Below are 24,426 nucleotides of genomic sequence, written 5' to 3' on the forward strand. Positions count from 1 at the left end.
AGTTAGCATTATTTGTACTAATCTACATGTTACAGGCTGTTTTGTTTGTTTGATTTATCAGAATTTACCAAAATGTATATACAAATAGGGTACTTTAAGTTTTTCATAATTGCATAGTCAGAGGACCTGTTAATTACAAACAGTTACATAATTAATACTGGTAATAAAAGCAATACTCTGTAAATTAAAAAAAGTATTTCACTCAATAGTATGCTCTGCATGTAACAGTGTAACAAATGCAAATGATCTTTATAAGACATCCATCCATCCATCCATCCATCCATCCATCCATCCATCCATCCATCCATCCATCCATCCATCCATCCATCCATCCATCCATCCATCCATCCATCTTCCTGACATTGTCATAAAAGACAAAGATCATTTTGTTGGAGCCATTTTGACTGTATGAATATCCAAAACATACTTTTCAGTTCAACATAGACAAATCATTTTTATTAATATTACACTATTAAGGAAAAAAGACAAAAAAAACATTACAGTTTGTACATTATTAAAAGTTTCAGTCATCACATATTTTCTTACGTTTCTAAGCATTTCATTTTAAGGCACATTAATGAAAAAAAAACATTTTGTTAAAAAAAAAAGGCACAAATACAATAAATTAAGGCTTGATGTTAAAATCTGGTTAATTGGATAAATCATTAAATAGCAAAAAATGTGATGATTGCTCTCAGCCGGTCTTCCATGTTATACTGAAAGTATAGTGCAGAGGAACAGCCTGCGATGTAGCATCAATAGTCAGCTCCTATAGAGAAAGAAAGAGAAGAATGAATGAGCCATAGCACGCTGTGCTGTATGTGTAAAAACAACAATTTCAAAATACAACCATTTGCATGATTTTCTATCTCCATGGCGATGCATGATAAGCGTGCAGACATGTGTCTAAGACTTGCTCCTTATTTTGTGTGAACTACTTCATTCAAACAAATGAATGCACGTGCTATAACAGATACATGCTTAGAAACTGCTTGGTTGGTAATATCAGTCCTAATGTAAAGTACAGCAAGCCAGTTTTCTGCATGATTGTAGCTACCTTGTTTTATACAGAGCAGAAATGACTCTCCTACCTCACTGTACCTCGATGACACCGCCATCTGCTTACTGATTCATTTACCGATGTTCAAGTTATCACCCAATCAGGCTATGATTACAGGTAAGAGATTGTTTCATACTGAAAAACTAGTTGTTATTGCCATTAATAACTGTGTCATATTTACTCCATTTCTCTTATTTCCCTCTGCCCATTCATTCTCCATATGAATCCTTTTCAGCGTGTTTTTCTCACTCTTTAGATGGGATATATTTCTGCCGTTTCTTTATTCAGAGTCAATCTTTCCATCTCCATCACAGGTGCAATCCAACAACAGAAGTCCTGACTTTCTTTATATGCAATTCTCGACCTCTTGACTTACTTCGCTGTCTAACTTCTCAAGTGTCAGATCAAATCTGAAGATTGGAGGCTTTTTCACCTCTGATTATTTAAGGATTTGCACTGGGTATCATTTTTATGCTCTCAAGAAGAAAACCGAGTACAGGTACACAACCTCAACAGAAGTATTTCACAGCAGCCAAAAGTGAGAAGTAACACACTATCTCCTGTCATCTTTTATTTTATTTTTGAGCCAGTTCTTCATATTGCATGTGTCACTGCACTGTCCACCTTTGCATTGCCTGGTCTTTACTTTCAAATCCCTTTCTGTTTATTTTCCTATCTTGGACTATTGTTGCCAGTATACCTTTGAGTTATTTTGGGCTTTCTATCACCTAAAGCCCTGATGTGCTCAGCAACAATCCCACTGAAGTGTCCCCAAGTTGAACCCCAAATTTGTTCCAGTTCTGGCATGTGGACCATGACCCTTTTGCTTCAAACAGGACCACTGAGTAGGTTCATTCAAAATCAGTCTGTGAAGTAACTTTGATGTGAAGAAGAAAAACTGTGCAAATGTTGCGTTGCAGAGCGACTACTAAAAATCAAACTAACCTGAACCGTAAGTCATGTTGGATATTTGTAATGGTTTTGCTTTAACCTTTATGAAAGCTCATGAGTTTCCGAAACATTTATTTCTGTCCAATCAACAGCTGATATGACACTGTGGCAAAAATTTAAAATACAAGCAGTTTTAAAAACTCTGTCCTACGTCAAGTTCTGTGTTCATCAAAAAATGAAGACAGAACAATAGTGTCACAGAGAACACAGCATTAATTACAGCTATTAGACAACAGAATGCAACACAGCAGGATATGGGCTGCGAACCTTGCTTTGCTGGGCATTTTAAGCTGACTAGAAAATGCTCAGTCAACTCAAACATGTGTGTGTGCTTGTCTGCTAACATGTGTGCTGGAATGTAAAAAAAAGCCGGATGAGGTATGACAGTGATGCACAAGCAGCTGCAGATGTCAGACTCTGATTAATTTGCTTAGGCAAGGGTTATTAGAGCAGAAAGCTCTCTAAATTCACATGCAAAATCACTAAGAAAATATGTTTATGCATACAAGTGAAACTTAACTGAACTTAATTTATTTTTTTTATTATATTTTCTTCTTTGGTAAAGATAAATTACAAACCCTATACTTTAGACAAGTCTATAGTTATATTTCACCAGAAATGAACGTGGCATTTTGAGTGTAAGATTTAAGAGAAATAATCTTGTCATGCATATAAAAGATTATATATATATATATATATATATATATATATATATATATATATATATATATATGCATATAGAAGCGCCTGAAGAGAGCCTCCTTTGCCAACACTAAACTGTAATTTATTGTTTCTTTTTCCCCAATCTGCCTTTCAGTTCTATACAATTTTTGTTCCTCTTATTTAAAAACAGAAAACAATCAAAACACCATCATAAACAATGAGAATTTGAAAACACTTCTGACCTCAGTGTTGGTGTCATGCTCTACATTTAGCGAATGCGTCCCGCCATCCTTGTCTGTCAGCGTCGCCCCGGTGATCTGGACAGTGCCTGCCCCCCAAACCCTCACCACTCCCAGGTTCAGATGATCAGCAGGGTCTAGAGCGTTGTGAACAACCTTACTAGACAACGTTTTCTGGAGAAACAAAGAAAGAAACAGATAATTAGTAATTATTAAATGCAATACAAAATATTACCTATTTAAATTAGGTTGTTTATCTGATAAAATACATTATGTGGCACTTTTTTAACAGTGTACTAAGAATTACTTTCTTTTCCACACATCGATTTGCCTGCATGCATGCAGTTCTATAACCATCTTATCTCAATTTATTTTTAAAAGCAATTAACTCTATACTAGTTATTTTATCCCAAACAGTTTCACAAGCCTGCATATTACACCATTTTTCTATAGATTGATGTTGGCATGACAGATTTTGGCCCCAGGAACCATTTATCATTTACTTTATTCAGGTAACTCCATTTCCTTCCAGTTGGCAATTAGCAGATTGAAGAAATAAAATAACCATGACTCCCACAGCACAGAATGACAAAGAGGTGAATGGCCAGTCTTCATGTTGACCTTTTCCAAAAACTTGGAAAGACTAAAGCGTTATCCTCGAGTTACACGGCCAGATCCCCTCAACTACCCATGCAAATAACAATAAATGTTCACAAAGCCCATCCAAAATGGACAATGATCTGCTTATCTGACTGCATCACCCAACTTATCCTCATCTTTTCACATCTGTTTGTTCACGCCTACATACACAAGCATTCACACAGGCACACTTTCTTTTTTCTTCGATCGGCTGCCAGATAATGTTTCTGTTTTTATCGCCATGTAAAATTGCTTTGGACTGAACCTGAGGACAGCCACAGATGTTTGGCCACGCTAACTGTAACATTGTATACTGCAGAAGTGCGCACACATGTATGCCTTGTTATTGTGCAATGAATGTGTGCTTGTGTGTGCCTGTGATTGTTTGGCAGGAAAACAAAATAAAACAACAAATGGAGCAGTGATAGTCCTATTAGTCCCAACAACTAGGAAGCTACTGACATATTTGACTCAAACTGAGGTCTAGTCAATATTTTCTTACCCACAAGTCTTTAAGTAGGCACACATATCAACAGAAATATGTTTTTATAAATCAACATTTTTTTGGATGTAAACAGGAGGTTTGCATCCACCTTGTATCTGTTTTTTTTCATAAATTGATTATCCTGTCATAATTCCACTTAAAAACATAATGAAGATGATTTGGTTAGGGTGCATAGTGTATTGTTTCCCTTAAAAGCTCATAGTGTATCTGTTCTAAAGGACAGTAAATATACTCTGAGACTATGTCCTTGCAAAGTCAAGTACATTTTTTAAAGCATCTTTCTCCTCTCTGTTTTGGTCCTCTGTCCACACTGAAACATATTTTATTCTCCCTGGACAATAGAGCTATTTGAAAAGAGGCTGTTTAAAGAAAAAGGCCAGCTTGATGTGGCTTGTTTTAGTAAAAAATGAAACCCTAGTCTGTCATTGGGATGATGCAGTGGGTATTTTATTCTCCTTTAGTAAACTGTCGAGGACAAAAAACAACCTTGACAACTTTTTAAGGTTATTGTATAAACCACTGGCCTAAGAGAAACGTTGAAAATTAGCTAATTTTTTAATATTTCTAGTCATATTTCGGCAAATGACATACTTCCAGACTGAACTCAATGTTTTGTAACAAAGCGTTGCCAAATAATGTCACATTTTTAGTCATCCACAAAATCTATTCATAAGGATGCATGGTGTTTAGATAATCGGTGACAGAAAAACAGAAGAAGATTATGGACATGTGAAATTTAGTTGGCCCTTGAACTCACCTCTTCTGCCGTAAGGGAGGTTAGGAGATATTGGTTTTTTCCAACTGTGTCTGTTGGGGAAAAAAAATGAGAAAGTTAAGTACAGAGCAGAGACATGGAGTTTAAATTAGTGTGTAACTTCAGAATGAATGTCGTGGAGAAATTCAGAACAAGTAGTGAACTTATACAGTGATTGAGTATTTGAGTAAAACAGTATTGGCTCAGTGGTAACCCCAAGTTGATTTCAGGCTGAGTTAAGTTAGAAAATGACAGACGTCTATCAACAAATTAAGTTAATTAGAAGTACAGCTGCCTAACTGGATGAAACTGAGTATTTAGCTGGCTCTGTAAGTATGTAAACAGATAAGTGTGTGACTGAAAAGTCAAGAGCCTGACTGACGGTGGAGTGAAATAAAGCTAAAGCCTTCAGGACTTAAGACAGGAGAATAGTACATAATAGAGGTGAGCACAGTCTAAACCAAGAGGCAAAACAAACATAAAAAGACACAGACAGGCTACATGGCAGACAGACACAGCAAGGGACAAGATAAAGGAGGAGTGATGGAGAGCATATCTCCAGGCAGAGACACAAGGAATTACTGTAATAGTTTCTGTCACTACCTCCCCAACCTACCACCCTCTTTCTTCGTCGATTGGTCTCTATCTCCCTTTCCTTGTCCCAACACAAACATGCCTTTCACAGAGTAATGCATTTTCTAACAGAAGCACTTCATACGCTAAATTAGTTTAACTGTGTGAGAGAACAACCTAAGAATGAATGAGGAAGTGCACAGAAAATTGTCTGGCTGGCTTGATCTGCTAAGGTCTATTTAAATTTATAGCTTTGCTAAATTTAGTTACAAATTTTTCCAAAAGAAATTGTAGTAAATTATAGTTTTTATCTGCTGTAAATTTTGTAAATTTCTAAATGTACTCAGGAAACACTAAAAATGAATTTTTGAAAAGCTAAATCTTCTATGAAAATAACTATTTTTCTTTTAAACAAAGTTGTGGACAAAAAGATGCAATAATGTTTATTAGGATGTCCAACCAAATCTGTTCTTACATATTCATTTTCCCATTAAAAAAAATTATTTTTCAATTTTTCTGAAGTTGTGTACACAAAGTGGTATGTTTAATCGATATTCCCATTAATTTACATGTTAATGTTTTTTATGGCTTAGAGCTAATACTGATAAGATATTTTACACAGAAATCTTGGTCTAAGTAATCATGGGAAAGCTGCTCAAAGTTGTCCAGCAGTTACTTGCGTCCTCCAGAAAGAGGAAAGGCCATTGCTATAGAAGCTGATGATGTGGCAATTTATTTTTCATATATATCATTATATTATTCATACGAGGCACATAATTTAACAACATGAAACGTAATAATGAAAACTACTGAATAAACTCCTCACAAAAAACTCTACAAAAGCTTTTCTGTATAATCTTGTTGTATTCAACAATTTATTTGAAATCTGATTTTGGATTGGTGATCATATGTCACTGTATGTATGCAGACATGCAACATGAATTGGACTCTTTAATGTGTTTGTGTTTTTGATATGTTATTGACTATCATGAATACATGCATCATAAATACACACACACACACATAACATGAAATGGCAAGCTTCTCTTTGGATGAGTGACCTTTCACTCACCTATTCCTTCGCCGTCGTCCCAGAAGACAGATCCTTCAGCAGTTCCAGAGTCACTCAGGGCAACGATGAGTCCCATAGGATTCTTCCGACTGAAAGGAATGAGACAGAGAGAGTTAGAGCTAAAGGAGCTTCTCTATTTATACCTGCTGCTTCAGACAAAAACATTTCCATTTCTGCTTAGGGGATCCACCTGATCAACCTGCTGCTGGAACTGTTAGTGTTGCTCTTAGTCATTCTGTTGTTCCACATGCTGCATGCATGTGACTAAATCCAAGTCAAACCGAGTTAAAACAGCAACTTACTGACTTGTGTTTGACAAAATCTAATTTTAAAGATCAATTTATTTACATTTGCAACATGTGATATCATCTCTAATTATAAAAGTGTATGATGATAAGGATTTAGAGGCAGATTTTTATTTATCTAACGTGAATAAAATTATTAAAATTTTCTTTTTGTATGTTTAATGGGAACATAAGTACAAAAATCAATGCTTCCCAAAAGGCATGCCTTTTTTTCTTCCAATATCTTTAATTTATTGATCACTGACTGCGTGCTGTCAGTGGTTTGACAGAAGTGTGAGTGTGTTCACCTGTAGAATGTGTTGTTCTCTGGTTTCTGCCAAGGTAGGATGTATCCGCCTCTGACATGGAGGTTAATGTGCTCCAGTGGTGTGTCCATGGAGAGTTTTGTGGCACGCTTACCGACATCCCTGGCCTAAGGAGAAAATTAAGAAGGACTCGTGAAAGTGAACGGTTTGAAATTGTAGCTATGGATTTGGTATGTTATTACTGCAACAGTATAATTCATAAAATTTTAAACTTTGTCATTAGTCAAGGGTTAAATTAGGAAGTGGTTCTGGGTGCTGCTGTAATTCTGGGGGCTGCAGTTATAAACAGAGACTAACAGGACAGCCTCATCATAAATTCTTGCCTCTTTTTTAATTCACCGTGTTTTCTAATAAATCCCTGAGCTGGGAAGTCTGTCTTCCAATAGTGCACAATTAACAATAGTTTAACAGCAAATCCAAAACTATGCTCAGTCAGTGTAGTTCTTTTAGTGATATTGTCTCATGTTGTTTTACCAACATAAACAGATTGTTGGTTAGATAAGAGCGTCTTTCTCTAAAATGATTGTCAGCCAGATACTTACTGTGTGGTAGTCATACCAGCGTGCGTCTGGAAGATAGCCTTCTACCACTGTAACTCCCTGTTCACACAAAAACAAACAACACAAATTAAAAGGTAGTCACTGATCGATTTATAGTATAAAGGTAAAGTGCATCATATTTTTAAATATTTCTGATAAAAACAGACAAATGGAAGAAAAATACAATGAGTATAAACATACTGGGTCTAGAGCAGGGGTGATGAGGAGGGCAGGTCCCCAGAGGAACTGTTTGTGGATGTCCCATGTAGCTTTGTCTTTTACAAACCTGCGACAGAGAAGCAAAAAAGCTATTAATCCTGACAGAGAAGGCATGTTACCAAAGCTTACTCGTGCGTCCTTAGCCCCACCGACTGTTCAAATACTTATGCTAGAATTCAGTGATTTGAAGATGCGAGCCAAATAACCCTGCCAGACTCATTCTGGCAGCTTCTTAAATACCATCTGTGACTTTATAGGAGTCTCTTCAGATGAATAAATACATCTTTTTCGAACAATTTCAAACAATCTCATCTGGGAGCTGCCAAGAGCAGCCACTGGGCTCTGTGCAAATGGCTTTGAGGCAGTCCTACTAGAAATAAAGTATCTTGGTTCAAGGCTTTCATGTTGCAGCTTCTATGGCAAGACAACCTTTCAGCTTTCTACCAATAAAAAAAATCGAATAGATAAAGTTTTAGTGATTGTATGTCTTTAAAGCAGAAGTACTTAAAACCTTTAAAAGAAAGCTTGACACATCACCCTTTAATTGGTTTAATTGGTTTTTAATGAGGATCTTCTCATCAATAGATGACAAAAAAAACTGTTATTGAATACTTTATTGTAAGCTATAAAACTCTATAGTATGAACAAATATGTCTGTACTTACTCATGCAGTACTGGTCTGACAACTGTGCTTCCTTTGGTGTGAGCCTCAAACATCAGCAGGTACAGGTAAGGCAGGAGGGTGTAACGGATATTCAAAACATCTCGGGACGCCTCAGTGAATCTGTCATCCCAGGCAACAGGGTCTTGTCTCTGAGGAAGAAGTAAATGCAATTATACGTGAATGAAGTACATTTCAAATTGGTACAAAATATGGTATACGTGCATTTAAATCTCATCACAAATAGCAATTATATTTAAAATGTATTTGTGTCATTAACATTTTAAATTTGTTCTACCCTTTGATCTTTCTCGAAAAAGTTAAAGGGTGTAAATAGGTTTGCAGAGTGTTGTATTATTTAGTGATGGCAACCTATCATCAAAACAGCTGAACAATCCCCTCAGAAAGGCAGCGCAGATACAGAGTAGAAGATGTACAGTAGTGTGATTTTTCTGCAGATAGGGTTAAACGTAAAACTGTTCAGTGCTTATTATAAAACTGAGCTTATAGCTATTGACTGCAGCCTGGACAATATCAATCTGGTCGAGTACACACATGTAAACACACACACCCCCTCGATCATGAAGAAGCAGGCCAAGACCATATGCTACTCCCTATGATGCTTTGTGTTTGTGTCGTGGATGTGTACCTCATATGCAAATTGTCTTGTGTTCAGTAGATAAATTTGATTTTAAGTGTGTATGTGCCACCTTCCTTTTTTGATTGGAGAAATTAAATATTCTATGATAGTTTTCAGAGAATCTATTAGGATCAGCAAAGAAACGACAGACAATTCCCCCCCAGTATTACCTTGAATGTGATCATTACCTGTAGCAGTGATAATTAATTGCAGCTCAGTGGTCATTTATTGAAAGCCTAACTGCATGCGACTGAATACAGACAATTTCCATTATTTTATGACCCGGTGAATTTAGCGGATTATCATTTAATTTTCCAAGTAAGTTTTGAGACTTCTAATTATCAGGAGACCAAAGGAATTCTATCTGCTTCAAATTTCGGAGCGCCCTTTTTCCACCCTAATTCTGTACGATCAAGTATGATTGCTGGAAAGTAATTCTCAGCACTTTTAGAACATGAGCATGAGAAAAAAAAGGGGCAAAATTTACTCCATTGAAATAAGCTTTTATTTATTGTAAATGTATTGTAATTTTATGAGTGCCACTAGTTGTTTGGTGACCTGCTCAAGGGTCATCAGTCTTCATGATAAAAAGAGCTGATTTTGCCCTCCGTCTTAAAAATGTTATTTTGTCTATAGTTAAAGGCAATTCTTCAAAAAACATTTGTTTTCATAAACAGCTCACAGAAAATCAGTTTTTTTCATTCTCTGAGTCAAAGATTGGCAACATATGTAATTTAAATGTTTGCCTTTGAGAGTAAAATTTTAAAAAATGACAAATACTTTCTTACGTAATCTTCTTAAGTAAAAATGCATGTAGTTTGTGACCTAATGAAAAAATACAGATATCTGATGAAAACTACAGCGGAAAAAAAAGATAAAGCGCTTTTTCTATCTCTTGATTTAAAAACATTATTGTGTGATTTCTTTTTTTATCATTCAAGTATACAAAGACTTGCATATGGATACTGTACCATATGTGGTAATCCTGTGGTATCTTACAAAGAGTGAACATAAAGTGTGCTGAATTTCAGTGTGCTTTTTAACTTGCTTAATTAATTGGGCTCTGATTTGACTGTGGACCTAGCAGTGTTTTGCCAGTGCACTAAAATTATCTGGAGGTCAGTGCTAAGGGCAAAGAGACAGTGTGACAGAGCGATGGTAATGACTCTGCAGAAACTCTTCTCTTCCTGCCCTTACAGCATCTAACCCTGCACAGCATATCTGGTTTACAGGGGTGATGTTGTTGTTGTATGTCTTTAAGGTTACACTCTTCACATGTCAAAATATTGTTTTATAAAACCTACAGGAAAATGTTTTATGGTGTAGTTTACATAGATGACCTTTTCGCTTTCTACCTCTTAATTTTGACTTTTGTTCTTTTCTAGCAATCGTAAGCACCTGCTGAGCCTGTACCACCTTATCACTCCTTTGTCATACTGTCCCCGCTTTTCCTTCCTGTACATTTTTTTATACATTTATAAAATAAAAAACTAATTGCTTAATTAATTAGTCTACTTCTATTATACTTTTGTCTCCGTGTCAGTATTTCTTTCTATTATATTCTCATTATTGAATGTTCATAATTTAATGCTGTGTGTGTATTTAATGTGGAAGTAAGGTGTAGCGCTGTGGTATTCAGATCACCTTGAGAATTCAATTACATCCTCACTCCATGTCGTTAAAAAGCACAGATGTAGACCCACACAAACACACAAGATGCACGCGCAGGTGCCCTGTCTAGCATTGCAGTCTCTCGTGTGGAGAAATTTCGCCCTATGAGATCGATCTCTGGACGGGCGTTATTGGATTTTTCAGATGTGTTCCAACGCCTTTAAAGGTCACCACTAAAATGAATGCCAACGACACCAGACAGCCAAACAGGTCTCTTTTTTTCATGTGTTTGTGTGCAGTGTAGGTATGTGTAAGACACAAATTAAGACAGATACGATGCGGAAAACAGAAAGAAAGGTTGATTACATTTAGTTTGTTGTTCGAACTCTGTTTGTACAACTTGACTTTACAGGCTAATGCAGACACCGTAAGCTCCCAAGGTTGGGGTCAACAGCAATAATAGTTTGGATTTTTTGAAGTAAGCTTTTATTGACTTGTTATCTGCACTGTATTCCTCACTTGCAAAGGATAGCCCTCTGAGCAACATCTGTTTCAAAGTTCTTACAAAATGTTGTGAAACATTCCAGAGTGGTTCAGGTAAACACTTTTGTTCTGTTAAAATTTTGGTGGCCATCACTTCGGTTTCAGGTTGTAATTTTCAAATTAAAGTCTCAGACATCTGACATGACATTCATCTCACAAGACAAAACATAATGGCTACTGGATTCACAAGAACATGACGGCATTAGAAGCAAGACAACATTTTAGAATAGCTTTTTAAAGACTCCATCATTTATCCATTTTGTTCTGCTTATCCAGGGTCGGATAAGCAGATTCCTGATCCACCTCAACTGGTTCCTCTCAACGTGGAAAAGCAGTGGCTCTACTCTGAGTTCCTCCTGATATCGGAGCTTCTCGCCCTATATCTAAGTGAGAACAGACACCCTGCAGAGAAAACACATGTTGGCCACATGTATGTATGATCTCTTTCTTTTGGTCAGGTCCCAAAGCTCATAACCTTAGACGAGGGTAGGAACGTAGATCGCCTTTTGACTCAGCTCTCTCCTCACAACAGCAGTCTGGTACAAAGATGCTTCACTAATCCGCCTACTGATGTCCTGGTCCACTTGTCCCTCATTTGTGAAACCCTCGTCTGGCTAAAAATTATGGCCTCGGATTTGGAGGCACTGATCCTCATCCTGGCTGCTTCACACCTGGCTGTAAACCAACCAGTCCATGTATTGAGTGTTTTTTTGTCTTAAACTGAGGCAATTTTAATGCTAAAAAAGATAGACAACAGGAAATTCTGAGGGTTGTGTGCAATATAGTGGTAGAGCAGGCTCTCCATTAAATGGCAACTACTGATCCTTATACAGCCGTCTGATGTTCCTGACCTTGAGACCTTTGCTACATCTCTCTGCCTGTTTCCTGTCTGATTACTGACAATAAAGCGTACTAGTGCCACAAAATATTTAAAAAGAAAAGCATAGAAAATGCTCCCCTATTTTCTGTTTTCACAAAAAAGATGATGGTTTTGTTGATCTTAAACTGTGTTTGATCAGTATATATCTAAGATTTCAAACGAGAGATTCACACCTGCAGTTCATGGTCATTAATGCTTTATCTTATTCCAATCAGTAAGTCATGAAGCATCCAACTTTAATATCATTAACTGATGAAGATTAGGCAATTTTTGTATTCCCACAGTGATTAAAAATTATAGTTAATTTTTGACTGAGTTGTTTATTTTCATAGCTTACCCAAAATCTACCAAACAAATTGTTTACCAACACTGGAGTGTTTTTCTGTTCGTTTGTAAACCATTATTATCAGCCAATTATAATCAACTCAATGATTCGACTTGACAGCAACTCAAAAACTTAGCTAAAATTTCTATTTCTTGTCTTTTTCATGAGGTTGAATTATTGTGCAATAAAATGCATTGTCCTTTATTTCTCTTACTCTAAAGCATGTAAAAGAAATTAAAGAGAAATTGAACTATCTGAGATGACTGGACAAACATTTGCACCTTAAGCTGAGCTTTTTGTGGTCAAAATCAAACTCGATGTCAGTACGATACAAGTGTTTCGGAAGTACTCACCGGGTTGCCCTTGCCGTTGTGGTTACGTGAGTAAGGATAGAAAGCACCCAGCTGCATCCAACGAAGACACATCTCATACTCAGCTTTGTTAAAGAACCCACATATGTCTGCACCAGTCTAAAAACAACAGTGACAGAAAAGGCATCAGAACAGGTGAAACTACACACAGGGCACCTTCCAACGACAATAACAGAGGTCACACCTCTTTTGTTGCCAGCACTGTATTAATCAAGTGTCTTTGTGTGATATGACCCCGTGGCTCAACTTGGAGCATGCAAATGATTCTCCATAAGACAATCAATACGGTGTCAGATTATGATTATTCCTGGACACAATGAGATGATGAGATACGACAGAACGATATGTGAGCAAGAGGAAGGAGCAGAAACAAATAAGTCAAGGACTAAGACGTGAAAAAGTGGAGCCTGAGAATATCAACACAAGAGTTTGAAAATAAAAGTTACATCTAAGATTTCTTAATTAATGATAAACTTTATAAGTCATGACAGACTTGCTCAAACTTTGTCAGAGGGAGTGGGGCTTGTAATGACATGTTTCACATATTATTTTGAGATGTCCTTTGATCAGTGAGTCGGGCAAACAAAATCAGATCACTTAAGCTCCTGTAATCCATTTAGAAAGAACAAGGTCATATCAATAAGATTATGTCTTGTCATAACTAAGATCAGATATTGGTACTTACATAAGAAATGCCAAACAGACTGAATTCCATCATGCCTGCAAGAATAAAAAGAAAAACACAAAATGCTTTATCTAGTTTCTGCCAGATCTTGATGCAGTCAGATTAAAGGCTAGCAAAGATAATCAGCAATTATTGACAAGAAACTGTATCTTTTATAGTTTGTGTTTGTATCTCCACACACCTATGATGGATTTGTACAGCTGGTCCCAGCTAGAGTTGTTGTCTCCAAGCCAATGTCCTGCCCACTTCCCACTAGTTGGATAGGTTGATCTAGTCACAACGATTCCTCTCTTACCAGTGACTTCCAGCAAAGCACTGCATAAAGAAAAACAGTTTGTCTTAAAACGCAGACATGGATACATGAAACAGCATATTCTTCCATTGGCAAAGTACTTGTTAACGATGCTGGATCCATCATCTAAACCAGTATATTATTGAACCATTGCATTTGGCATTTAAAATTATACACTTAATCCCAAAATTATATTAAATGCCCTCTGGTGACTGAGAATTACGACTGATCAGTATTTCTCAAAACAGTACTGCAACAGGAGTTTTATTTTTCTCGTTATTGTTTCTTATCAGTAAAAGACATTAAAAATCGTATTTATTCTGCATGTTTGCAGTAACATTTTTGTGAGTTTCAAGTCAGAATTCCAGAAGAAAAGAAAAAGGTTTATTTGCAGCCCTGACCTCAAAATCCAATATAACTTACAGGCATTCAATAATAACTGTAATAAACAGTTCGAACTTCCAGCCGTTTGTGTCTCACTAAATCTTTACTAAACATACAAACATGCACAACCTCTCTTACTAATCATTCTCCTTTACTATTTAGTACATAAATTGTAGAGACATAATGTATATTCCTCACACCAACTAGCCTGCTTAGTGAGGACAACACCTGTTGGGTTTGACATTGTTCGTATATCTGAATTTTGACTGCAGAGGTAAACTAGAGATTCACAACTGCAGAATCACTAGTTCTGTACTAGTAGTGGTACTGGAGCTGCTGTCATCTGCTTCCATTTTAACTAAGGTTGTCTTTTATTACTTTAACCACATGACACCTGTGCAATGGATTGCAGTAAACTGTTAAGAGGGACAACTCTGGCCCAGGCCAACACAATGGTGTCACTTGATCAAAAGAGAATTATTTGATTGGCTAAAAGCTAGCCTGGCAAAAACCAGCCCCTTGTCCCATAGTGTTTGTTTGGTGCAGAGGGTCTGGACTCTTGGCTACTGAGAAACTATTGCTTCCTGGAGGTGTGGGCTCTGTTGAAGTTTTACATTTTACCCAATCGATAACATTTGGGTTTGCATGCAATGTGCCAGTTCAATGCCAAAAAGCTTTCCAGAAATTGCCTGTGCTGTAAACAACCATCTTCCACTGTAAAGAGAGAAGTGCTGAGCTGAGCAAAGCGGCTGTTAATGTTATTTCAATATTTGGAAGTGTGGCCAGCATGGACTGAATGGCTTCATTCACTTCCTCCGCTGCTGCTGCTAAATCTATAGGCAGAGCACAATTCTAAAACAGCATAGAAAATTGACATCATTGTTCACAACTTCTCCTTCTGTTCGCTGATTAGCCCGGTCAAAAATCAACTGGAACCAGTCTGAGTCAAGGGGAGAAAACCCAGACTATGCTGGAAGTGATAATTTTCGTTGAGCAGAATTGCATAGGAAGGCAATGACCAGGCTAGCTAAAAGCTGCTCTACTTATCTTGTGCTGCAGTGTTGAGCCCTGCAATCAAATCTTTCACCTGGATGTTTCACAGGACTTTCATATACACAATTGCACAGGATAAAAATTCAGTTTTATAAATTCAATATCTAAAAAATGTCAGAATCTAATGAGATTATAGTTCTTCCACAGAATAGTGTTACCTTACTTGTGCTGTAGTCTTAGAACTACAACTTAAACAAATGTTGTGACGTGGGCTTTCCGTAGTGCAGTGAGAAAATTATGTTACAGGGACCAATTTTCTTTTGCACTGGCAAACATTGTCATAAAGGTTTGATGAGAACAGATTTCTGGCAGGACAGATTGAGTTATTAATCTTCTGAAGCTGGATTTTCCTTTATAGGCCGGTTCAGTCAGAGCTTTCTGTTCCTTTTATGTGGAATTTACATTATGGTGGTGTTTTGTCTATGTTGCAAACAATACATGGGTTAATACACACAATTAACCCATGTAACCAAAAAACATGAAGACATATACACTCACTCGAAGGTAGGTTTGGTGTGAGACCATCCATAGAGGTTGTGGACGTCATAGTGACTGACTGCCTTTCCATTGCTAAGTATCTGCTCACTGTTCATGCAAAGAGTCTTGTGTTTTAAGCCCATATGTTTGGATTCCAGGGCTGTATGGTGCACAAAATATAAAAACACACAAAAATCAATTTAAAAATATCACTTTAGGTGGGTTTACAAGAAAAACAAAAAACAAACACAAATAGATTCTTAGTTTCTTACGTGGCATATATGGAGGGTTTTCTAGGAGGGGATTACCAAGACAGTTACCACCAACTGTGCCATGGACAAAACTTGCAGGTTCATTCATGTCCTTCAAAAAAAAAAAGTAGATTGCAATGTATAAGAAGAAATGTTGTGGACAATTTTGTGAAGAATTTCTAAATGGAACAGCCATATATTTATTTTCTTATACTCACAATCCAAAGACCATCAAACTTCATCTCATCATAGAAGTCTTTGATTTCTTGTTTCCACCATGCTGCGGTTTGAGTACGGAAGAAGTCTGGGAATGCGGTGAACGCCCGGTACAACTGGAAATGATCAAAAGAACGTACATAATTAAAATTCTAATATTCACTCAGTTACATTGATGTACCATGAATTTACATAAAGCCGACCAAAAATATATGTAAAGGAAAGTGTCAAGACAAAATTTCAAGAAAAACAATCTATAATCTGTGGGTTGCCAGTTCGATTCCCGCTCCGACGGCCTCTGTTGTTGTTTTCTTAGGTAAGACACTTCACCCACCTTGATTGCTGGTGGAGGTCAGAGAGCTTGCCACCAGCAGTATGTGAATATGCGTACGTGAATGGGTGAATGACTAAAATGTAGTGTGAAGCGTTTTGGGGTCTTGATAAAGTGCTGTACAAGTAAAAGCCATTTATCATTTAAGATAAAATTTAAATATCTTTACCAAACTTTCCAGTAAATTGTTTAAACCAGTTTTACTTTGAGGGTTTCAAAGATGGAAACGATTCAATAGCTAATAGTTTCCAAAATATTCTAAGTTCACACTGTAAATGTGGGAGGCAGCGTACCTCAACTTGGGTGTCCCAGTCAAGACCTTCATCAACTATGACATTTGGGTAATCAGGCCAGACCTAGAAGAAACAAAGGGTCACAAAAAAGGTCACAAATCATCGAGGAAAAAAAAATCCATTACCATATTTTTTTTTGTCTCCCTTTATCAGTAGTTCAGGCTGACTTTGATTTGATATCAATTAAGTCTTACCTTTCCCCACACAATTTCTTTGCTCAGATGACTGGGCCATTTGATGAATACATCAGCTTCTATTCCTCTGCTGAAAGCTTTGTAATCTGTTTCATTGCCTGAAATGGCTGGATCCTGAAATTAGACACACATATACACATCATTACAGTTCATGTAATAAACAACTTCAGGGATTCGCAATATATTGAGTTTACTATTGGAATCAGATACATCATTTGTAAGCCTAACGCCTTACAGAAAGCATAAAGTACTTTTTGCCTCAAGTTAAAATGTTTTAATGCTATGCACTATCTGCTAAACTGTAGAAATGCCTTGGAGCTATAAGGCCGTATTTGTGCATACATGTGTCTGCCAGCAAGAGCTAAGTGTTGTTTACCAGAATGAAGATGAACCTCATGCCTTCTCCTCTCATTTTGTCCACCAGGCGTGGCAGTCCTTCAAACTGTGAGTCCACAACAAAGTCTAGCTGACGTTCCATATAATCGATGTCTGCGTATTGCACGTCCTGCAGCAGATGAAAGGTAAAGTTCAGATTAGTTTATGCTTGACTGACAATCAATTTTTGCCAAATTCTCAACTTGATATTAATGTATGATAATTGTTTCTCTAACTTACTAACAAACTCATAAAAGTTGATAATCCTTACAACAAATTATTAAAATGTTCATAAAATTTAATAATGAAAGGACAATGTTCTAAGGACATTAGATTTGCTACAGTGTTATATTTCAGCAAACAATTTATTATTATTTTTTTACATAGCTTCATTTTTTTTCTTAAAAATTACAAAACCTCTGTTGCCTGCAGAGGCATTCCCAGCCTTTCTGACTCCTCTCCCACACTTCCTCAAGACCAACATACCTCTAAACGTAACTAACTTGTTTTATTTTTAAATAACTAATTTAAAAAGAAAACAGGGGTAACTTTTGCTTCTATTAGGTTTTTACTGAAGTGCCTAAAGTAAAAGTAAGTAAAAGCAAATTCTGGGGATTACAAAGTTCAATGCTCTGTTAAACTTGTCAAAGGTAGGTCTCAGAAATGTTGTTAGATTAAAATACTAATTAACTCACATTAGAAGAGCTTTAATTCGTTAGTATTTTGCCATTTTAGATACCGATCACAAAATGTTTTAGTTCAAGATTCATGGAGTTAATGTAGAAATCAGAAACTGCCTGTCAACTTTTGTGATTGTAGACTGCGAATGCGACCAGATTCAACTGTGACCTAGCATCCAGGTTGCATTCATCCGACCTAGACGTCACTGATACTTAACAAATGTCACTATTCTGCATCCTGATACGCGCAAGCGGGAGGAAAAACAGCAACCATGGTGGACTGTAATGAGGATTAAGTTGTTAAAGTGCTGGCTCTGGTCGGACAACAACTTCAAAATTGTAAGCTATGTTTCACCGTTAGCATCCTTGTTTACTTCCGCAAACACTGAGCACTTCTTCTTCATGGCGGTTGGCGAAACAATGAGAACGCTCTCTTTGTGTGATGATATTATGCAGTCTACTGCACGAGCGGAACAATTCCAGGTCGTTTGCAGTTCATACTGGAGAACATAGTCGCATATATTTTCTTAGTGTAAAATATATGCGGCAAAAATGACAAAAATATCGGAATTCGGGTCACATGAGGCTGCAGTGTGAACATGGCCTTTGTTAACATTTCTAGAGTTAAAAGCATCAATAAGGTATGCATTTTTTTATAGAAGTCACTTAGAAAATGTTTCCAAAAGAGGGCTGATTGTTTGCAATTTTAGAAGTAGAATTTTTAACTTGGTGTAATTAGGTGGGGAAATAAAACTAGACTCAACAGTAGAGCATTTATTGGAAATTTTTTGCTCAGGTCCCTCTTGAAAATGAGATCTAGATCTCAGCGGGGTTTACCTGATTAAATAAAGGAATATGAATTTACTATTTAACAAGTATGTTAAATAGTCCTTAACATATTTGCTACATATTTCACATTGCTGGTTGCATTGTTTGCTGATGCAGAACTAATACCTACTATTTTTCTTTTCCATAGGTATAATTATTGTTAAACACCAACAGTCACCCAAAAAAGTCTCTTAAACTTACATAGGGAATACCAGCTGCCTTCATGTCACTGTATAGCTCTGCTATTTCTGAGTCATTGGCATAACCGTAGCGACACAGCTGAAACCCAAGGGACCAGTAGGCAGGTAGAACAGGTCGTCCAATTAGCTGTAAAGACCGAAACAAACAAGAAAGTCAAGGTAATTCAGCAAAGGAAAATAGTTGCATTTTGGGAAAATAGGACAAGGCCCATAAAGAGTTTGTTTTTTGTTGTTTGTTTTTTGTGTGCTTTAGTGTTTGTATGTGTTGGTGTGCATGTGTGTTTGGACCGGCTAAATGAAAGAATGCAATGAAGCAAGGAACTCCCAGCTGCCGCAGTTCATCACCAGCGGCCCAGGGCCAAGTGCAAAACACACATGCTCACACTGCTAAAGTCACATATATGAAACAAAGAAGAAGACTCACTGCGGTGTATTCCTGCACAACCATCTCAGGTGTTGGTCCCAGGACCATGTAGAAATCCAAAATGCCTCCAACTGTGCGGTAGGTCAGAGCCGGAGTTGGCTGGAAAGTCACATCTGGACACAAAATACGAAGATATTAATGACTCTTAAAAGTTTTAGATAAAGTCTATTTTGTCCAAGAATAAGTCTGATGTTTGTTACAGTATGCGAGGTCTAAATCATATTTTCCAGTTTATAAGTCACATTTTTTTCAGAGTTTTTCAAAGATATTTAACTATTACATAAAGTATGTAACCCAATATTTGTGTTTGAAAATGATACAGTAAAGAGTAAGATTTTTTTTCCTCAGAGAGCAGTTTTCAAAGTTTCTGTTCTTTTTTGGATTTGAAGAACTCTTCTTGATCGAAGGTAGTAGTTATATGCATGCATAATATAGGTAGTTACTTAACCCAAAATTCAGAACAACTTTAAAAATAAGTCAATCATTGGGGTTATGGGAAAACCGATGAAACCCTTATCTACCTTTGATTTAGAGTCTGTATTAATGTGTATGTATTTCTCACCCATTGCATTACTGTTCAGCAACAGCACTCCGTGAGCATCAGCAGTGTTCTCAAGGCCCATGTAGAAGGGATGCACTCCATAACAATTCATCTTGTACTGAAGGAACAGAAGTAAATACATAAAAGAGTATTTAAAGTGTGAAGTTGCCAAATCCTGGTTGAAATGTGGAGATCTGTGCCGTTTGTCCAAAAGCCGGCTTTTCCACCACTTTGATTCATCATTAGCAAGTTTCTATGAATATTTTATTGAATCTATTATTATGAAATATCTGCCAGCAGCACAAGTTTCTTGGATAGAACTGTAAAGTTGTTGAAAAAGAGCAGATAATATGTTAGTGGAGGTGAAGACATTTGCACTGTCAGATGTCACCATCCGACAACGATATCTGCAACATAAGAAGCTGATGAACTCCATCTCCTATAACCTTTTGTATGGATGTAGGAATCAGTTTTAGTATTGTTTCAGTATTGCATTGTTTCAGTTTTACATGGGGAAAAACTGAGAAATTCTTCCACAACAGCAATTAAAAAATAAAAGTTCTCATCACTTGGTAAGTTTATGATTTAATGTCTAACTTGTATTTTAAAGTCTTTGTGTGCACAAAGAATGTTGTGTTCTGTCTTCTATATTTACGGTGATCTGTAGAAAGATTCATATCCCTTGAACTTTTCACAGCTTGTTATTTTACAGCCACAACTTTCACTTTTTTGGTTTCTTACCTCACAAAAAAACTATCCAGCATCTCAAATGAAGTGGATGGAAAATGATACATTAAATTCACCAGTTTTTTGGGAAATATCTTTACCAGTTTTTCATATCTAGGTACTGAATTTTTTACTCATCTTTGTTCACCCTTGAAAAGAAAAGCTTGATACTGCCACTACCATGGTTCAGTGTGTAAGTTGTGTCTGCATGGTGGCTTATTTTGTCATTCATTTTACCCTGTCTGTGTATTTTTATTAAACGTTCACTTCGAAGTTAGGCTCTACTTTGTCTTAAAATGTCAACTAAAATCAGAAGAAAATACACCGAAGTGCAACATGACCAAGAAAAGTTCAAGGGCTATGAATATTTTTGCAAAGTAATTAATTTTATTTTTATGGTGCGTGTTTTAGCCTTTTTTCTCCCCTTTCTAGTTTTAATATCCTTGCTCTCTGAGGGGCACCATAACATTTGTATGAACTCTGCAGAGCTATCCCACGTGCTCAGCAATTATGCTTGATAATGCTGATGTAGGTAGAAAGCTCATCCTGACTGGCCTTGACACTATTTGGAGAAACATGATGACACTCAAAAACTGCTTCATATCAACAGAACCACATCAAAGTGACATGGTAGAAAGAATTTATACAGGTCACCTCTAACATCTCTGAAGAGTATACAATGTTAAAGACATTTGGCACACAGATGTAGCAAAACACAAGAAGCATAAAACCTATTGAGAGGGCCTAACTTTTGGAACCAAGGGAGCTAATGGCTGCTGGTTGTGATGAAACTGTGATCAAAAGACCTTAATAAAATTTCCCATAGTTAGACTGGATACTGAAAGAAATCTCTTAGGATGATCATCTTTATTCTTTATTTTTTTGAAGGTATAATTTAGTGAAGTACTTACACCAGGAGGCTGGTCCTTGGCGAACATCCCCCAGGTATGATAGTTAAGATCATGTTTATAGGTGGTATGCTCAGTTTCTCCAAAACCATAGACAAAATTTGATGACAGTTGAGTCGACACTTGGATGAACAAGTCTGAGAAGGTAAAACCTGGTACGGCAGAGTCCCAGCTGAGGAAAGCAATGGAGGATGTAATTAGTCAAAAGCAGGATGGTAGAGGGAATTGTTGTCAAAGGCACTTATTCGCTGTGTCTCATTTTGAAAAAGGAAAATGGCCCCAAGGAACTACAACTCTCTCTTTATCACATCCCCAGAATTTTTACTGAAAATACTTTGATGACATGGAATCCAAAGATCTTAACCTTAAACTATAAAATAAGACACCTGTGCTATGAGTTAAGCTTGGAATAGATTCTTTTTTTGTTATGTGATATTATTGTGACTGCTGAACAACAGGAAGCTACTTTAGTCACTGACTATGTTAAAGTTTCTTCAGCATATCTAATTTGTTGACAAAACTACAGGAGTCAGTAGTTACTTACTCTCACAGGGTAAAATTAGAGATTTTAGTATATAAACGTGGCATATCTTACTTAAGCTTTAAGAATAACCAAAATGCTTATTCAGATCATTTATGAAGCACTTTGTAAACAAGTAGACCTCAAAACAAACATGTTCAACCAATGAACAGGAGAAAATGTAAAAAGGTTGAAGATAAAGAAAACAAGTAAATTAGTTAAAAAATGCACAATGCATGGTGATCAATACAGCATAAAACAAAAGTGAATAGCAAAGATTATTTTGAAAAGGTGAGGTTTTAGTCTCATTTTAAAATCTAAAATGACCCGGTCATTTTACTTGTGGATTAAAGACTTCTTTAAGTACTAAAATACATTGTGTTTTTCATTGTGCTGGTGGCCTGGAAGAGCAGCTACATCAACATTATACTACAAAAAATATTTATTAACCAAATGCCCAAAACAGCAGGATTTGCTGGGGCAGTCAGGGATTAAGAGGACTTGAATAACACATTTAATGTTGAATACTCACATCTTGGTTCCTGTGCTCTTTCTTACAACCTGGATGCCGAACGGGTTTTGAGTCACTGAGACCTTATAAAGCCTTTTGTTTTCATCCGCCTCAGGAGTTGAAGGAACTGACAGTGGCACTGGTACTTCAAAGCGTTCTGTTGTTGGGTCCCAAATCTGGACAAAGATGGGTTTTTTATTATGTTGAGTAATATAATGGCATGGGTGTCTTTAACACATATTTGCTAGTGGAAAAGAAGCCTGGCAAAGGGCAGCATAAAAAACATACGCTATAATGATAAATAAGTACAAACCTTGAACTGGAGCATGTCGCTGGTATGATACCAAATCTGGACACGGAGGTTGTTCGCGTCTGGTGAGTCTGGACGACCACTGCTCCTGTACTTCATGTTCCGAGTGATATCCAGTGTCATACCAGTACTGGTTTCACTGGTTGTTGTAACAGTGTAACCGTAGTCACTTGGATAGTAACACCAAGGTACCTCAGCATTGTTACTTTCCTACACAGGGAACAAAAAACAAATTATGAAGTTGATCTTTAATCCACAAAAGACTATGTGTACGGTACTCATGAACACCATCAAGGTGAATTACTACTCACTTTCCACAGGCAGCCCCTGGCCTTGCACTTGGCTTCATCTGCACCCTCCTCTGGATAGCAGTCAAAACGATGAAGCTCTTCGTTTATCATCTCCCACTCAACTATGTAGCTTTCTCCCAGGCTCAGGTCCAGCTTGGACAGGAAAAGCACCTGAAAAGAATTATGCCAAACATCGGTGTGATCATTTAGTCAAGGAGATCCAAACTGTAAAGTTTTAATTTGTTTATATTATTTTTACTTGTATTGCTCAGGAAATGGTATCTAGTCCCAACTTGTATTTTGGTATTTGTGATCTTTTTTGTTCTCTATGGATCATTAGATGCATACAATGTTTCAGATTATTTTGTGATGACTATGTCATGCAGAGCAAAAATGGAGAATATTACATTTATAAACAATAGAATTGTAAAGGAATGCAAAGGAAGGCATTATCAAAATGTTAAACAAGACATTAAAAAGGAGGAATAGAAAAGAAAACAAGGTTTGAAAAACAGAAGTTAGACTAGGCCATACACTTTTCAAGAGATCATTAAAATGTTCTTCTAGACAAAATGCTTAAGTAAAATACCACCACCTGTAAATCGAAGACATATATTGAACAGCCTACATGTATTTAATGATTTTTGGCAGTTGCTATCTACATTCAAGGTCCAGTCTGGACTCACAAAGACAAATGGTCACAACAAGCGCAAGTTTGAGTTCAACAGCACATTTACCCCTCACCTCCAGGAAATGATTACCACAGAGAGTCATTTGATAAATGCAGGCTTGTGTGAGTGACCAGAGAGACCTTGAGGATCCGCATAAGAGCATCTGCAGCTGTGCATACACACATACACACGCACACACGAGCGCACCCCGCAAGTGTGTGGGCGCACGCATGGGTACACAAAGGAAAATCTCTCTTGCACTACTTCACCGGGGACCTCTTGATGGTTTATAAACTCTTGCCTTTTGCTAGTAACCATGAGAGCTTACAGTAGAATCATTGCTCTTAGTCATTATCCTCAATCTTTGTTTTGATTTCTTGCGCACACACAGACACTCACAGAAGGCTCTCA

The 24,426-nt window shown here is 36.9% G+C and overlaps 1 protein-coding gene across 1 annotated transcript in view; it reads right to left on the reverse strand.

Moving 5' to 3' along the window:
* Positions 1–427: 427 nt before the first annotated feature.
* The window catches only part of si (sucrase-isomaltase), a 56,490-nt gene continuing 32,491 nt past the window's right edge, over positions 428–24,426 (reverse strand). Inside the window, exons 25-48 of the mRNA XM_005805941.2 lie at positions 23,366–23,515; positions 23,058–23,264; positions 22,766–22,920; positions 21,717–21,885; positions 20,101–20,197; positions 19,539–19,651; positions 19,116–19,241; positions 17,408–17,536; positions 17,032–17,145; positions 16,838–16,900; positions 16,216–16,329; positions 16,019–16,109; positions 15,768–15,906; positions 13,722–13,855; positions 13,541–13,575; positions 12,838–12,954; positions 8,489–8,637; positions 7,807–7,891; positions 7,609–7,665; positions 7,049–7,173; positions 6,457–6,545; positions 4,815–4,864; positions 2,917–3,087; positions 428–769 (exon numbers count right to left, since the gene is read on the reverse strand). Of these exons, the coding sequence (XP_005805998.2) occupies positions 695–769; positions 2,917–3,087; positions 4,815–4,864; positions 6,457–6,545; positions 7,049–7,173; positions 7,609–7,665; positions 7,807–7,891; positions 8,489–8,637; positions 12,838–12,954; positions 13,541–13,575; positions 13,722–13,855; positions 15,768–15,906; positions 16,019–16,109; positions 16,216–16,329; positions 16,838–16,900; positions 17,032–17,145; positions 17,408–17,536; positions 19,116–19,241; positions 19,539–19,651; positions 20,101–20,197; positions 21,717–21,885; positions 22,766–22,920; positions 23,058–23,264; positions 23,366–23,515 (2,754 nt within the window). The 3' untranslated portion in view covers positions 428–694. The remainder of the gene's footprint in view (positions 770–2,916; positions 3,088–4,814; positions 4,865–6,456; positions 6,546–7,048; positions 7,174–7,608; positions 7,666–7,806; positions 7,892–8,488; positions 8,638–12,837; positions 12,955–13,540; positions 13,576–13,721; positions 13,856–15,767; positions 15,907–16,018; positions 16,110–16,215; positions 16,330–16,837; positions 16,901–17,031; positions 17,146–17,407; positions 17,537–19,115; positions 19,242–19,538; positions 19,652–20,100; positions 20,198–21,716; positions 21,886–22,765; positions 22,921–23,057; positions 23,265–23,365; positions 23,516–24,426) is intronic.

Source organism: Xiphophorus maculatus, chromosome 18, assembly GCF_002775205.1.
Source record: "Xiphophorus maculatus strain JP 163 A chromosome 18, X_maculatus-5.0-male, whole genome shotgun sequence".
In the NCBI taxonomy this organism is placed as follows: Eukaryota; Metazoa; Chordata; class Actinopteri; order Cyprinodontiformes; family Poeciliidae; genus Xiphophorus; species Xiphophorus maculatus.